The sequence below is a fragment of the Cyclopterus lumpus genome, chromosome 5 (assembly GCF_009769545.1).
Source record: "Cyclopterus lumpus isolate fCycLum1 chromosome 5, fCycLum1.pri, whole genome shotgun sequence".
NCBI classification, from domain to species: domain Eukaryota; kingdom Metazoa; phylum Chordata; class Actinopteri; order Perciformes; family Cyclopteridae; genus Cyclopterus; species Cyclopterus lumpus.
The window spans coordinates 976,234-990,000 of record NC_046970.1 but is presented as its reverse complement, the minus strand read 5'-3'; the positions used below and the strand labels follow the sequence as shown (position 1 = coordinate 990,000).

Genomic DNA, 13,767 nt, shown 5'->3' with positions numbered 1-13,767 from the left:
TGCCGGCCCAGGAGGCCGCCAAGATCTACCACACCAACTACGTGCGTAACGCGCGGGCCGTGGGCGTTCTGTGGACCGTGTTCACCATCACCTTCGCCGTCATCACCGTGGTGGTGTTCATCCAGCCCTACTGGATCGGGGACAGCGTCAACACGCCGCAGGCCGGCTACTTCGGCCTCTTCCACTACTGCATCGGGAACGCGCTCACCTCGGAGCTCACCTGCAAAGGGAGCGCGCTGGACTTCGGCTCCATCCCATCCGGCGCCTTCAAGACGGCCATGTTCTTCGTGGGGATCTCCATGCTGCTGGTGGTGGGCAGCATCGTCTGCTTCAGCCTCTTCTTCTTCTGCAACGCGGGCAGCGTCTACAAGATCTGCGCCTGGATGCAGCTGGCCTCCAGTGAGCAATACCAATACTTAAGATATAATAATAATATTACATTACTGAACACTTGACCTTCATTTAGCTCTTATGTAGAATGACTTCAACACCTAAATAAATAGACAGCCGCCCTCGTCTAACTCTACATGACCCTGTTGCAGCAACATGAGTAGTTATTATATTAGTATTATATTATTAGAAGTGTCATTTTTTATAATATTGGTTTGAAATTCACATCCGAAAAGTAAAACATCATTTGAGCCTCCAGTTAATGTCGTGTATAGAAACAAGATTTCACATTGAAATGTGAGAACACTGCGTGGAAGAGAACGGAGTGCTAACCAAATGTCAGATATATATTTATATAAGAGAAATATAATAAAATAAATATAAAAGAAACACGAGCTGCGTGTGAAACATGAAGCGACGTGAACTGAAGCAGCTTCAGGTGTGCAGTTACACTTTCTCCTCTCTTCATGCCTCTGCACCTGCCGCTCAGTGTGTGTGTGTGTGTGAGAGTGTGTTTGTGTGCTGCCCTCACACACACACACACACACACACACACACACACTCTTTTGTAAAGTAGTCAACCCTTTAATTAACCATGTTTGTATAAAATATGTTATTCTGCCAAATTAGCTTAAGTGAATGGATATTCAGCAATTATTTATATTATATTAATTATATATATTATATTCATATTATTTCATATTTCCTCTCGGCCTCAGACTTGCTTCAGGTGTTTCAGGTGGCGTCAACTTTTAATGATGTTGTGATGATATTTAAATAAATTAGGGAAGAAACGTGAGAAACAAGAGCTCTGAGAAGGTGAAAGTGTGTGTGTGTGTGTGTGTGTGTGTGTGTGTGTGTGTGTGTGTGTGCTCACGTTTCAACTCAACACCAGATAGTTCACATAAGGCGGGCGGCAGGGCGAGGGTTAATAAGGCAGGAACAAGGCCTTCTCTCTGGAGTGGAGATGCTGACCCGATCCCCTCATCACGTGACTCCTCCCCCTCACCCTGTGACCCCTCCCCCTCCCCTCAGGCACCTGCATGGTGATTGGCTGTATGATCTACCCTGACGGGTGGGACTCGGAGGAGGTGAAGCGCATGTGCGGCCAGCGGACCGACAAATACACGCTGGGCAACTGCACGGTGCGCTGGGCCTACATCCTGGCCATCATCAGCATCATGGACTCACTGGTCCTCTCCTTCCTGGCCTTCAGCCTCGGCAGCCGGCAGGACAAGCTGCTGCCTGAGGACTTCCAGGTGGAGGGCAAAGGTGAGAGAGGGGAAGGGGGGTCCTGAGACCACTCGTCCTGTGGCCAGCTGAGCTCCTGACCTTTAGTGACCTTCTCTCTCAACAGATAACGCCTAGGCCCCAAGTGGACGAGGGAGGGAGGAGACGAGGATTTCAGGACACTTCATTCAAATCTAAAAATAACTTGAAGTTCCCCGTGGAGTCGTGACGGCGCCGGTGGACGAGTGAACTCGCTTGGACCTGCAAGACGGAGCAGATCCTCGACACCGAGGAGAGAATCGTCTTAACAATCATCAGGAGGTCATCAACACTAATGTGTTCAAGGAGCATCGTGTGATCTGGGTTTGAAATCATAAAATGTGCTGAACACTTCTGAAAATAAACTTGATCATGGCTGGTGCCCTCTGGAGGTCCTGATGATGCATTGTGTTAATGACAGCATCTGTGTGTGTGTGTGTGTGTGAGGATGGAAACAAAATATAATCTAGTCAAATTTTGAAAAATGTTTATTTTATTACCTACAGAAAAGAAACCTATCAGAAGGAGAAGAGACGTAGTAGAAAAACAAGCGACGTGTTGAGTCAAAGTTATTACAGCGTTTGTTTTTCATACAATCTTTTTTCACCGAACGTTAAAAAGCAGCTCAAAGCTCGATTGACACAAACCGTTTGACTGCTCATGAGGTTATGAAACATGGGAACCGTCTTCATGTGTTTAAGTGCTTTTTAAAAGAACACAAAGTTATGCTGACGAGGAGCAACACTGAACAATAGAGTGAGAGCTTGGTGCCCGTTGACAAATGTACACTTTGAGGTTCTAATCTCTTATTATTGAGCACGTTGCACACGGCTTCATTTCATTGGTTTGGCTTATTGACCCAAATGATACCGCCGTGGAGTTATGATGCAATCCTAATGGTTCTGTTCACTTCCTGGAGAAATCTGACCATCAGGCATCATCTATAGCTAAAAACAGACCATAATGTGCTGCAGAGAACAAGCTGGAAGGAGGCGAGGTCAACACGTCCTCTAGAGCCAGAAGAAGACCAGTCCATCACCGCCAGGCTCCACAACAGGCTCAGCAGCTCTTTAGTGAAGCAGCCTCAGGGTCCTGTTTGTTTACCACCCACCCCTCAGGAGGTGTGTGGGGGGGGGGGGGGGGGGGCCCTCTAGGACGTGAGCCACGCATGGGACAGGCACTGGGCCGCGGTGGCCCTCCGCTCGGGGACCAGGTCCAGCATGGGCAGCAGGAAGGTGCTGAAGGTGTGCGCCTCGTCTTTGGACCACTCGTACTTCTCCATCAACACGTCCATCAAGCCCCACGGCTTCAGCTTGGTGATGTGGCGCAGGTCGCCTGACAGGAAATGGCGCACGTCAACAATGTTATATATAAATAAAGTGCAGGCGTGGTTTAGGCCGGCATCGAGCACCGGCTCCATGACCGGGCCTCACACTGAGCAGATGTTCCGAGCGGTCGGTGCGTTTACCTTTCTTGGTGAAAAACTCCTTGGAGTATTTGCCCGCCAAGATCAGCTTCCGAGGAACTTTGCCCAGCAGCTCGATGATCAGCGCTATGTGATCTACGGGGAGGAGAGACGAGCAGCCGATGAGGCAACGGGGTCAACGAGGGTCCGGAGAACCTTTGGGGGACACTGACCTTCATCTCTGGAGTAGTCTTCTCCTGAGTGGGGTTCAAACAGATAATCTCCGGTGGCGAGCTCGAAGGCCTGAGGGTTGAAAACACACATCTGGGCTCAATAACGGCTTTGACCACTAGTTTGTGTTGATGTGGTCCCATTAGAGATGATGGAGGTATTCTGAGGGTCAGCAGCCGTCTCCACTAAGAGTGGCTCATCTTACAGCCATGTGCTATATGTCTTACGGAGAAAAGGGTTTCCGGAGTTTGGGCCCAGTATTATAATGTACTTATGGGCGGGTCCAACACATGCAAAGGCATTGCAGATGTTTCACGGTGTAGAAATGTGCTGTACCATGCAGGCCGTGCTCCAGATGTCTGCAGGGGTGCTGTAGCCGGTTCCCGTCAGAACCTCCAGACAACGGTACTGCCGCGTCTGGATGTCGTCTGTGAAATGTTTGTTCTGCAGGAAGAAGACGAGACGCCAAAGTAATAAAAACAGAGTTAAAGCTCACGTGAGCTTTCAAGAGGCTTCATTGACAGATTAAAACTCACCACCCAGCAGGCGTTGCCGAGGTCAGCGATCTTGACCTGCAGCTTGTCGGCGTTCAGAGGCTCCAGGGGGTTGACCAACATGTTGCCTGATGCTCCTGTTGAAGAGGGAGATGGAAACACGGGGTCACCGGGGTCACATAGAACCCTGTTCTGATGTGGGTTCACTTCCTGTGGCACGCCCGTTTACACCAGTCAGGAGGTTGTTTGTTCTCATGATGCACTAATGTGCTCCTGATGATCAACAACATGTGATAGGTGTGTCGATACTCTGCTGTACACAATGATGCACTACACTAAATCTAAAATGTTTCATTCCCAGACTAAAGAAGACTAAGACGAGTCCAGGCGGCTGGTTGACTCACCGTCTTGGCCGTCGTCCTCCTCCCCTCTCTTGGTCTCTCCTTGCGTGTCCATCTCCTCCCCCTTCTTGTCCTCCTCCTTCAGCTCCACAGTGACGGAGGCGGGGCCGAGGTCAGCGGCCCCGGGTGTGCCGTTGCAGATCTGGTGCTCCTCTGTGTTACTCAACGGGGCCTGGGGCTCCGTGTGGGTCTCTGGTGGGTTAGCGTTGCGTCGGTCCTCCTGCTCCTCCTCCGTCGAATGCGTGGTCCCTCGTACCTCTGGACTGGCCCCGCCATCCGGCGTGGAGGCGTGGCCGTTGCATTTCACCTCCACGCCGTTCTCTCTCCGCCCATTGGCCTCTGGTGTCGGCTCAGCAGGAGGCGGGTCTGTGGTGAAACATGTTGTTTAGCTCAATAAATCCATAAACACATGGACTCCAGCTACCTGTCCACCTGCTTCACCTGTGGTGGTGTGTTTGTCCTGCAGCGTGGCCGACGAGGGCGTGTCAGTGGTGTCTGTTGTCGTCGTCTCCTCATCCTCCTCCTCCTCATCCTCCTCCTCCTCCCCTCCTTCATTAGCTCCTCCCTCCATCTCCTGGATCCTCTTCTCCAGCATCTCCGCCTGCTTCTTCTGCTTCTTCTTCATCTTCTTCTTTTTGTTCTTGGACATTTTGGCCATCTTGGAAAAGGTGAGGGGAAACAATCAGCTTCTCTTCCGACTTGTATTCAAGTCACTCAATCTGGGACAGAATGAACAGAACTCACCGGTTTGGGTGCTGGGGCGGTGCTCACTGTAGAGAGGAAAGAGATGTGAGCAACATGCGGCAGAACATCTAGAACGAGTACTAAGAGAGCGTCTCACCAGTCTCATACCAGTCCAATTAAAACATTCATTGATGACAGAATCAGTGAGTTGCATTAATGCCAGCACTGAGTGAGGGCTGAGGACCAGAGGGGGTACCTGCAGAACCCGAGGGCGGTGCAGCGCCGGTCTTCTGCCACTGGGTGGCTTCAGCGGCCATCTTCTTGATGTACGACTCGTTGACGGTCAGCAGGATGTTCTCCGGCTTGATGTCCGTGTGGATGATCTTACACTTGGTGTGCAGGTAGTCCAGACCCTGAAGAACCTGCAGGGCAGAAAGGTCAAGAGGTCAGCTGCACTCAAACCAATAAAAGACAAGGCAATGTTTCCTCAGGGATATTTCATACCTGTTGTATGATGCTCTTAACGCAGGGGAGGGGCAGGCCTTGGTAATTTGACTTGATGATCCACTTCAGGAGGTGATAACCCAGCACCTCAAAAACCATGCACACGTCTGGAGAAATACAGTCGAGGTCCAACACAATGACTTCTCATAGTTGAATCACTACAGCGGACCGATGGAGTTCATAAGGCACATGAACACACTCATGATTACCAATCTCTGCATCAAAAGATGACATCCTGTCTTTCTGCACAGACGTCATTGACAAGCGCTTTCTCAGGGACAGACTTGGACTACAGCACTAAAGTGAACTTGTGTTGCCCGAGGGCGTCTGGCTCGCTGCCCGAGTGCACAGCTGAGACGCCGGGATGCAGCGGCTGTGGGCCGACGTGCCGAGGCAGAAGCTCGCCCGATGCCAGAAGAACATCTGAGCCACTCGTAGCCGGCAGAGCGGGAATCAGTGGCATAATTACAGGAGACTGGACGCCCCAATGACTCTGAACTCGGGCTCTGACATGCTTCATGAGGCCTTCAATCAGTAGGTCAAAAGGTCAAACCTTCCTCTCCAGAAAGCTGGGCAATGTTAACTAGTAGCTGGTTAGTGCAATTTTAAAAAAGGACAGTTCAGCCTTTCAACTTTCTGTATTTTTGGAACATGAACAACAACAAAAGGATACGAGTTCCGTTCATTCCAGAGATTTTGAAGTCGTCTAGAAGCTGCACCACCTTCTCTCTGCTGGGGTCGCTGGGATCCGTGTTCCTCACCTGAAGACACACCGGGTGGTGAACACAGGAATCACTAGTGTGTCACGTGACAGCGTGTGTCACGTGACAGCGTGTGTCACGTGACCACGTGTGTCACGCGACCACGTGTGTCACGTGACAGCGTGTCATGTGACAGCGTGTGTCATGTGACAGCGTGTGTCATGTGACAGCGTGTGTCATGTGACCGCGTGTGTCATGTGACAGCGTGTCATGTGACAGCGTGTGTCACGTGACAGCGTGTGTCACGTGACAGCGTGTTATGTGACACGTGTGCTTACAGATTTGAGCAGCTTGATCTCATCCAGAGCGGTCTCCGTGTAATGCTCAGCACTTTTCACCACCTTCATGGCCACAAAGCGCTTCTCCCTGAAAAACAAACACAACGATTTAACTAAACCAGGTGAACATGTTGTTGTTGTTGTTGTTGTAACATCAAACCTCTCAGTGCATACGTCCATAAAGCTTCTAACCTTTACTGGGAGCTAGAACGTCTTATGATGCTCAATACGTACGGTTCAGGGTTAGAGAACTCTGTTTTGATTAAAGGCTAATATTTATACCAACATTATACATATTCTTCATGGTTTATGGGTAGAAACCAAGCAATTGTATGTAGAGTCAGACTAATACAAACAGCACTCCATGGTCACCGTTGAGAACTACTTGTGGTCCTGTGACCACGTGGTCATCACGGTCTAAATGTCTCAGTCAACTTGAGAACCTACTCGATGTCCCAGGCCAGCCACACAGTGGAGAAGTGCCCCCAGCCCAGCTTTCGGATCACATGGTATCTCCCGTGGAACAGATCTCCAATCTTCACGTGGTGATATCCACCTGAGCCCAGAAAGACGAAGGTACATTCAGACAATGGTGATTCATTAGTGTTGAGTGACAGCGGGGCTCCTACACGACTCCTACCCCTGCAGTAGTCGTTGGGGTCCTCCTGCTCGTCGTCATCGGAGCCCAGGATCTCCTCGTCCTGCTCCGGCAGCGGAGAGTCCGCCTGGCCCGGCTGAGAGCCGCCCCGACGGCCGTGAGGTTCTGGTCTGAGGGAGGAAGACGGGGGAGGGCGGTGATGGAGAGGAGGACTCAAACAGACCGACGGGGGAGGAAGAGCGAGAGAGACGACCGAATCCCTCAGAGAACAAACAGAACTCATACGACACTGAGAGGAAAGAGGAAATGTTGCTGGAGAAAACAAACTGACTGATACCAGAGAGAGTGATATATATTAACTATATACACATGCACCTGATAACATAACTGCAGAAAGCCTTGAGACTATTTAAATAACAGGACGTGTCAGTCTTTATATCCTCTCAATGATGAGTCTGGTAGAAAGACTGAAAGATGCAATTTGAATTAATTAACAGAATGGATACATAATAAATATGACGTTCATCGTCCCGTTAATAACGGACGTGTTTAAACGAGCGCGTTGATGAATCAGAACAAAGTGGAATGCATTATTTACTTATTCATATTGGAGGGTAACAGAGACCATAACAATGACCTCAAGAGGCTCCTGCATGCCAGCAGATTATTATTACTACTATGAACTGGGATCCCCACACCAGCTACCGGGTTATTAAAGCACGCAGTCCAATTATCATCATCATCATCATCATCTTAACTGAACATCTTCTTGGAGCTGTCCGTGGTGCTGAAAGTCTCTCACTGAATCCAAACCACAGTAACAATATCACCAATTACTAGCATCAATGACACCCGTCAACCAATCAGTGACAGCCAAAGAACCCCGTCAGCCAATCTAAAGAAAGCTCAGGAAAGATCAAAGAATAAGCAAACACTTCTGAGCAAAGAGAACTCAGGATATCCACGAAAGAAGATCACAAGTCCTTATGATGACAACATTACACTGGTGTGTTGCATATAAACACAGCAGTGGTCCACTTTGTAAACACTGAGGAGGATGTGGAGCTAATTAAAGACCGTCACATCATCTCTTCAGCTCGGAGCAGCTGGCTCTGAAGAAACCACTTCACACGTGCTCCTGGACAGAAGGTTCTGTTACGTCATCGGCATGCAGAGTTCTGGGTTCGTCTGGTCAGCACCGCTCTGGATCTCTGCATGTTCACAGTCATCAGAACGTTCCTCAGGAACAGGATGAGCCCTCTCAAAGGAAGAGGTACCACTGGACTGGGAGCACACGTGTCATCATCCATTAATATTCTACTTAAAGACAATGTTATTATACTTAAAGAGAATGTTAATATTCTACTTAAAGACAATGCGTGGCCGGTTTCTCTCTGGCCTCAGTGTGATCAGCCCACAGTGAGGGGAAGGTGAGAAGAAGTCTTAATGTGTGCCAACGCATCACAAACACGCCGCCTCTCATTACGAGAGCTGCAGACAAGACGACTCAACACTAAAATACTCAAATGGTCTTAAACTGGACGTCAGTAAAGCGTTTATACAATCATTTCTTGTTATTGGGCCTCTGCAGGTCTCATGTCAAAGTATTTGACCCTCTTCATATAGATCATGTCCACACTGGACTAAAATATTGAGGAACAAAAAGACTCAAATCTGAAGTGTTTTCCTAAACTTTTTAACTTGTTGATGGTTCTCAATACGACGATCACAAAGTCACATTTTTGTCGGCTAAAATCTCTTAAAGATACGAAGGATTAAAAACTGACAAGTTGACCTTTGATCCCGGGACAACGAGAATAACTAAATATAGCTGCAGAGTGAAGACTATTTATAGTAAGCAGAGAGCAAAAAGAGGTGGAGGTTAGGGAAGTCTACCAGATAAAAAAGGACAAATATTGAGCCAATATGCACGACAACGAAATAAACATGAGCGTTCTCTGGTTTATTGACAGAAGACAACAAGAACCTCTCACTGCGGAACACGACCGTTCAATGCCCTCTGGAGGCCAGACAACATGCAGGACTTCTGCAACACTCTGAACACCTGAGCCGTCAGGACAACCTGCAACACACACACCTCTTACCTGGCAGATGCACGGATGCCCATGGGACGTGATAAAAGGAGCAGGACAAGAGTGATGTAAAAGAAAACCCTCTCACTCCATCCGCCGGACCAAAAGAAGGTAAAGGAGAGGATGGGAGGTGAAAAGTGGAGGAGGAGGAGGAGGAGAGCGTAATCAGCGCTGACAACTGAAGAGCAGAGATTAGAGAGGAGGAGGCAGCGGGTGGGAAGACTGTTGCAGAGGAGAGGAAGAAGAGGAAGAGGAGAAATGAGGGGGCTCTGCTGCAGGCTGAGCACTGAGACCTCGCTCACTTCGCCTCACACTCTCTCACTCTCTCCCTCTCCATGTCTGACCGAGAACTCTCCTTGGCTGTCAGCCGTTGGGCCGGCCCCCTTCCCTGACAGCTGGCTCATGATTGGCTGATGCAGCCCAGCACTGCATTGCAGGTGAGGGGACGACATCAGCCCCCACCCTTGCCTCTTCCACGCCTGACCAAAACAACACCATTCCACGCGTTGTGCGCCTTGCAGGAGTTGTTGCTTCTCACGTTACCATGACGATCTGCACCCGTAACAATGTAATGACATGCTTGAGGCAATAAAAGACATAGTTGTTTTTCCATCTGTACTCAAGGCTCCATCTCAATAGATTCACGATCATTAAAATTAGTACAACATTTGTTTTAATCCATAATACAATCTTTTATTTCCATATCACTTTAATTGTGTGTTTTTACGAGAGGGAAAAACTAAACCGTGACTTTAGTTAAGTAAAAGACACACACACACACACACACACACAGTGTACAAGAGTGAGCTGCAGCACCTTTCAGCACCTGCATGGTGAGGATAATGAAATAGATGCAGATGAGAAGAGATGTTATGTAATGAACTGCAGCTGTGAAGGGAGAAATAAAAGAAAACATCCTCTTTAGTCTCCTGAGTGCACATGTGATCCAACAAGTACACTTGAGGCCCAGAGCAGGTAGACCGGTACCTCAGATCCAGTCCTCTTCTCACACACTAAACCAACCCAGAGCAGGTAGACCGGTTCCTCAGATCCAGTCCTCTTCTCACACACTAAACCAACCCAGAGCAGGTAGACCGGTACCTCAGATCCAGTCCTCTTCTCACACACTAAACCAACCCAGAGCAGGTAGACCGGTACCTCAGATCCAGTCCTCTTCTCACACACTAAACCAACCCAGAGCAGGTAGACCGGTACCTCAGATCCAGTCCTCTTCTCACACACTAAACCAACCCAGAGCAGGTAGACCGGTACCTCAGATCCAGTCCTCTTCTCACACACTAAACCAACCCAGAGCAGGTAGACCGGTACCTCAGATCCAGTCCTCTTCTCACACACTAAACCAACCCAGAGCAGGTAGACCGGTTCCTCAGATCCAGTCCTCTTCTCACACACTAAACCAACCCAGAGCAGGTAGACCGGTTCCTCAGATCCAGTCCTCTTCTCACACACTAAACCAACCCAGAGCAGGTAGACCGGTTCCTCAGATCCAGTCCTCTTCTCACACACTAAACCAACCCAGAGCAGGTAGACCGGTTCCTCAGATCCAGTCCTCTTCTCACACACTAAACCAACCCAGAGCAGGTAGACCGGTACCTCAGATCCAGTCCTCTTCTCACACACTAAACCAACCCAGAGCAGGTAGACCGGTTCCTCAGATCCAGTCCTCTTCTCACACACTAAACCAACCCAGAGCAGGTAGACCGGTTCCTCAGATCCAGTCCTCTTCTCACACACTAAACCAACCCAGAGCAGGTAGACCGGTACCTCAGATCCAGTCCTCTTCTCACACACTAAACCAACCCAGAGCAGGTAGACCGGTTCCTCAGATCCAGTCCTCTTCTCACACACTAAACCAACCCAGAGCAGGTAGACCGGTACCTCAGATCCAGTCCTCTTCTCACACACTAAACCAACCCAGAGCAGGTAGACCGGTACCTCAGTCAGCATCGGCTCCTTCAAGAAACATGGATCAGACAAACTGTTTAACCCGACATCTGCAGGGCACACAGGTGTACTTAGTCTTCACCTCTCAGACACCAAAGGTGTTGTAGATCTCATGCAAAGTCAATGCAAACACTCACATGTTTGCCGGGCGGCGCCAATTTTTCGCGAGAGCTGAAATATTTCAACTTTGGTGAAAAATTCACCCGAGAAGCTCCGCCCCCTGGCTGCTGCTGCTCTAGTAGCAGATGTTCCCACGTTTATGGGATGTCCACAACAAGTTTAAAGCAGAACTAGTGGTTATTTGGTACGTGGTGGATGGAGGAAATTATAACTGTTTCCACGGAGTGAAACCACGGAGATAAGCCCCGCCCCCTCTTAGGTGCGAATGAAAACAACTTGTCGGGCGAGTAAACTCACGCGAGTAAAGCGTTGCGAATATTTGCAATGTATGCTGGTGTCCTAAAAACAGAGATACAGGTGTATGTATGCTGGCGTCCTAAAAACAGAGATACAGGTGTATGTATGCTGGTGTCCTAAAAACAGAGATACAGGTGTATGTATGCTGGCGTCCTAAAAACAGAGATACAGGTGTATGTATGCTGGCGTCCTAAAAACAGACAGAGATACAGGTGTATGTATGCTGGTGTCCTAAAAACAGAGATACAGGTGTATGTATGCTGGTGTCCTAAAAACAGAGATACAGGTGTACGTATGCTGGTGTCCTAAAAACAGACAGAGATACAGGTGTATGTATGCTGGCGTCCTAAAAACAGAGATACAGGTGTATGTATGCTGGTGTCCTAAAAACAGAGATACAGGTGTATGTATGCTGGCGTCCTAAAAACAGAGATACAGGTGTATGTATGCTGGCGTCCTAAAAACAGAGATACAGGTGTATGTATGCTGGCGTCCTAAAAACAGAGATACAGGTGTATGTATGCTGGCGTCCTAAAAACAGAGATACAGGTGTATGTATGCTGGTGTCCTAAAAACAGAGATACAGGTGTATGTATGCTGGTGTCCTAAAAACAGAGATACAGATCCATGGATATCTTTATCTCCAATGTCCATTGTGCATAAATGTTCATGAATAAACGTAGAAGTGTAAAAACAGACGCACCTTTAACACCAGAACTTGCCCGTTAAACATCACATTTATGTTTCTTGAATGTTATTTATTCAGCAATATTCGTGCATCGTTAGGCTTCAATAAGCTTTGCTTCAACCCTGGAAATCACTTTGAATTACTTCATCACAACAAGTATGAGCAAGTGTTGCCTACCAACCGCTGGAAAGACTAGTCCTCCAGCTTTAAATAAACATTTAGGATGACACCCAGTAATCTGGAAACAAAAAGAAAGAAAAAAAGACACTCTTTGGCCACGAGATAGATGATATGTGATCCCTTCAATTAAAGAGAGGCTGATAGTTGAGAAACGAGGCAGAGATTCTAGAAAAAGGGGTCTCACGGTAATGGGGGCATGTGGCTCCTGGGGAGGTTTATGAACAATCAGCTGTGATCTGACAACAACTTACTTCTTCCCAGGCTTCCTTGGCTTTGTCCTCTTCTTCCTGGCTTGCAATGCGAGTACTAGAGTAGAAAGAAACCAGTCAGGTCACGTGAGATAATCCATAAACGCGACATGCGTTTCAAAGCTCTAAGAGACACACACACAATATACCCGCTGTGCTCCTGCTAGTGTGGGCAACGTTAGCAGCTCGCTTAGCCTCCAAAGAGCTATAGTCCACTGGGAGACTAGCAGTAAGGTGGTGCTGTTCCACGTGTTGCCCACTGTAAAGCTGGGTCCTGGTACACATGTTAATGGGGCTTTTTATTTTGCTCCAGTTAACCTGAAGTGTTGGCGCACACACTCAGATGCTAACGTCGGACTCCCACTGGAGCTAGCCGAAGCTAACGGCAGTCTCCCACCAGAGCTAGCTGGAGCTAGCCGAAGCTAACGGCAGTCTCCCACCAGAGCTAGTTGGAGCTAGCCGAAGCTAACGGCAGTCTCCCACCAGAGCTAGCTGGAGCTAGCCGAAGCTAACGGCAGTCTCCCACCAGAGCTAGCTGGAGCTAGCCGAAGCTAACGGCAGTCTCCCACCAGAGCTAGCCGAAGCTAACGGCAGTCTCCCACCAGAGCTAGATGGAGCTAGCCGGAGTTAGCCGGAGCTAGCCGGAGTTAGCTGTCCGTGAACACGCGCAGCAGAGCGCATGGTCCTCTTGGACTCCGTCGGGCCGCTGCGCGGTTCGTGGTTGCGGCTAAAAGCCGGAACGCGTTGCCAGAGAATTGACGTGAAGCCGCGTGTGTCTCAAGCCGCGTGTGTCTCAAGCCGCGTGTGTCTCGCAGCAGTGAGTTGATGAACGTTACCTTTTCTTTCCATGGCGCTAAGCAGTCAGGAGATGAAGATGCGTTCACGGACTGTTGGGAATGTTGGCACTCTAAAGTGCGCGAAAAGGAACGAGCCAACAGAGCTGCGCTGTAGGGGAGAAGGACAACCACAGCGTGCTTCACAATAAAATATACAAAGACACAACAATGAAAGGCCACTTTATATTATAGTTTATATTTATCAACAAGGTGATTCACATAAAACCATCAAAACGATGCGGAAGAAAATAAGATTTAAAAACAATTAACATTCATTTAAACATTAAAAAGCTAAACATATAATAAGAGTTGCAGTGCGGTTTAA

The 13,767-nt window shown here is 48.7% G+C and overlaps 3 protein-coding genes across 4 annotated transcripts in view; 1 reads left to right on the top strand and 2 right to left on the bottom strand.

Annotated features, from left to right (window-relative positions):
• The window catches only part of lhfpl5a (LHFPL tetraspan subfamily member 5a), a 1,948-nt gene extending 18 nt beyond the window's left edge, over positions 1-1,930 (top strand). Inside the window, exons 1-3 of the mRNA XM_034533236.1 lie at positions 1-399; positions 1,426-1,662; positions 1,748-1,930. The exon at positions 1-399 is cut by the window's left edge and continues 18 nt beyond it. Coding sequence (XP_034389127.1) covers positions 1-399; positions 1,426-1,662; positions 1,748-1,758 — 647 coding nt within the window. The 3' untranslated portion in view covers positions 1,759-1,930. The remainder of the gene's footprint in view (positions 400-1,425; positions 1,663-1,747) is intronic.
• A 448-nt stretch (positions 1,931-2,378) lies between these two features.
• On the bottom strand, positions 2,379-13,521 carry srpk1b (SRSF protein kinase 1b). Of its 2 annotated transcripts, none has more exons than XM_034533231.1 (16): positions 13,443-13,521; positions 12,610-12,664; positions 7,058-7,185; positions 6,865-6,973; positions 6,418-6,505; positions 6,052-6,139; positions 5,379-5,485; positions 5,131-5,296; positions 4,935-4,960; positions 4,632-4,848; positions 4,194-4,556; positions 3,832-3,926; positions 3,632-3,739; positions 3,298-3,367; positions 3,128-3,220; positions 2,379-2,994 (listed from the first exon to the last, which is right to left on the bottom strand). In XM_034533231.1, exons 1-16 carry the CDS (start codon positions 13,453-13,455, stop codon positions 2,810-2,812), a joined length of 1,911 nt encoding a protein of 636 aa, XP_034389122.1. In that variant the 5' UTR covers positions 13,456-13,521; the 3' UTR covers positions 2,379-2,809. The 2 variants fall into 2 exon arrangements, with proteins under 2 accessions (XP_034389122.1, XP_034389121.1); XM_034533230.1 differs by lacking the exon at positions 13,443-13,521 and adding an exon at positions 12,756-13,420.
• LOC117731085 lies at positions 7,194-11,325 on the bottom strand. The gene is made up of 2 exons (XM_034533235.1): positions 11,065-11,325; positions 7,194-11,007 (listed from the first exon to the last, which is right to left on the bottom strand). The coding sequence occupies exons 1-2, from the start codon at positions 11,074-11,076 to the stop codon at positions 10,030-10,032; spliced, it is 990 nt and encodes a 329-aa protein (XP_034389126.1). The 5' UTR covers positions 11,077-11,325; the 3' UTR covers positions 7,194-10,029.
• Positions 13,522-13,767: the final 246 nt, after the last annotated feature.

What these genes read in the sequence shown, in the direction of transcription:
- srpk1b (XM_034533230.1), bottom strand. Translation starts at nt 12,891, where the DNA reads ATGTGTACCAGGACCCAGCTTTACAGTGGGCAACACGTGGAACAGCAC. An exon ending in TTAAGAGCATCATACAACAG is followed by an intron (nt 5,297 to 5,378) that starts GTATGAAATATC and finishes TCTGCCCTGCAG; the next exon opens with GTTCTTCAGGGTCTGGACTA. An exon ending in GGACAAACACACCACCACAG is followed by an intron (nt 4,557 to 4,631) that starts GTGAAGCAGGTG and finishes GTTTCACCACAG; the next exon opens with ACCCGCCTCCTGCTGAGCCG.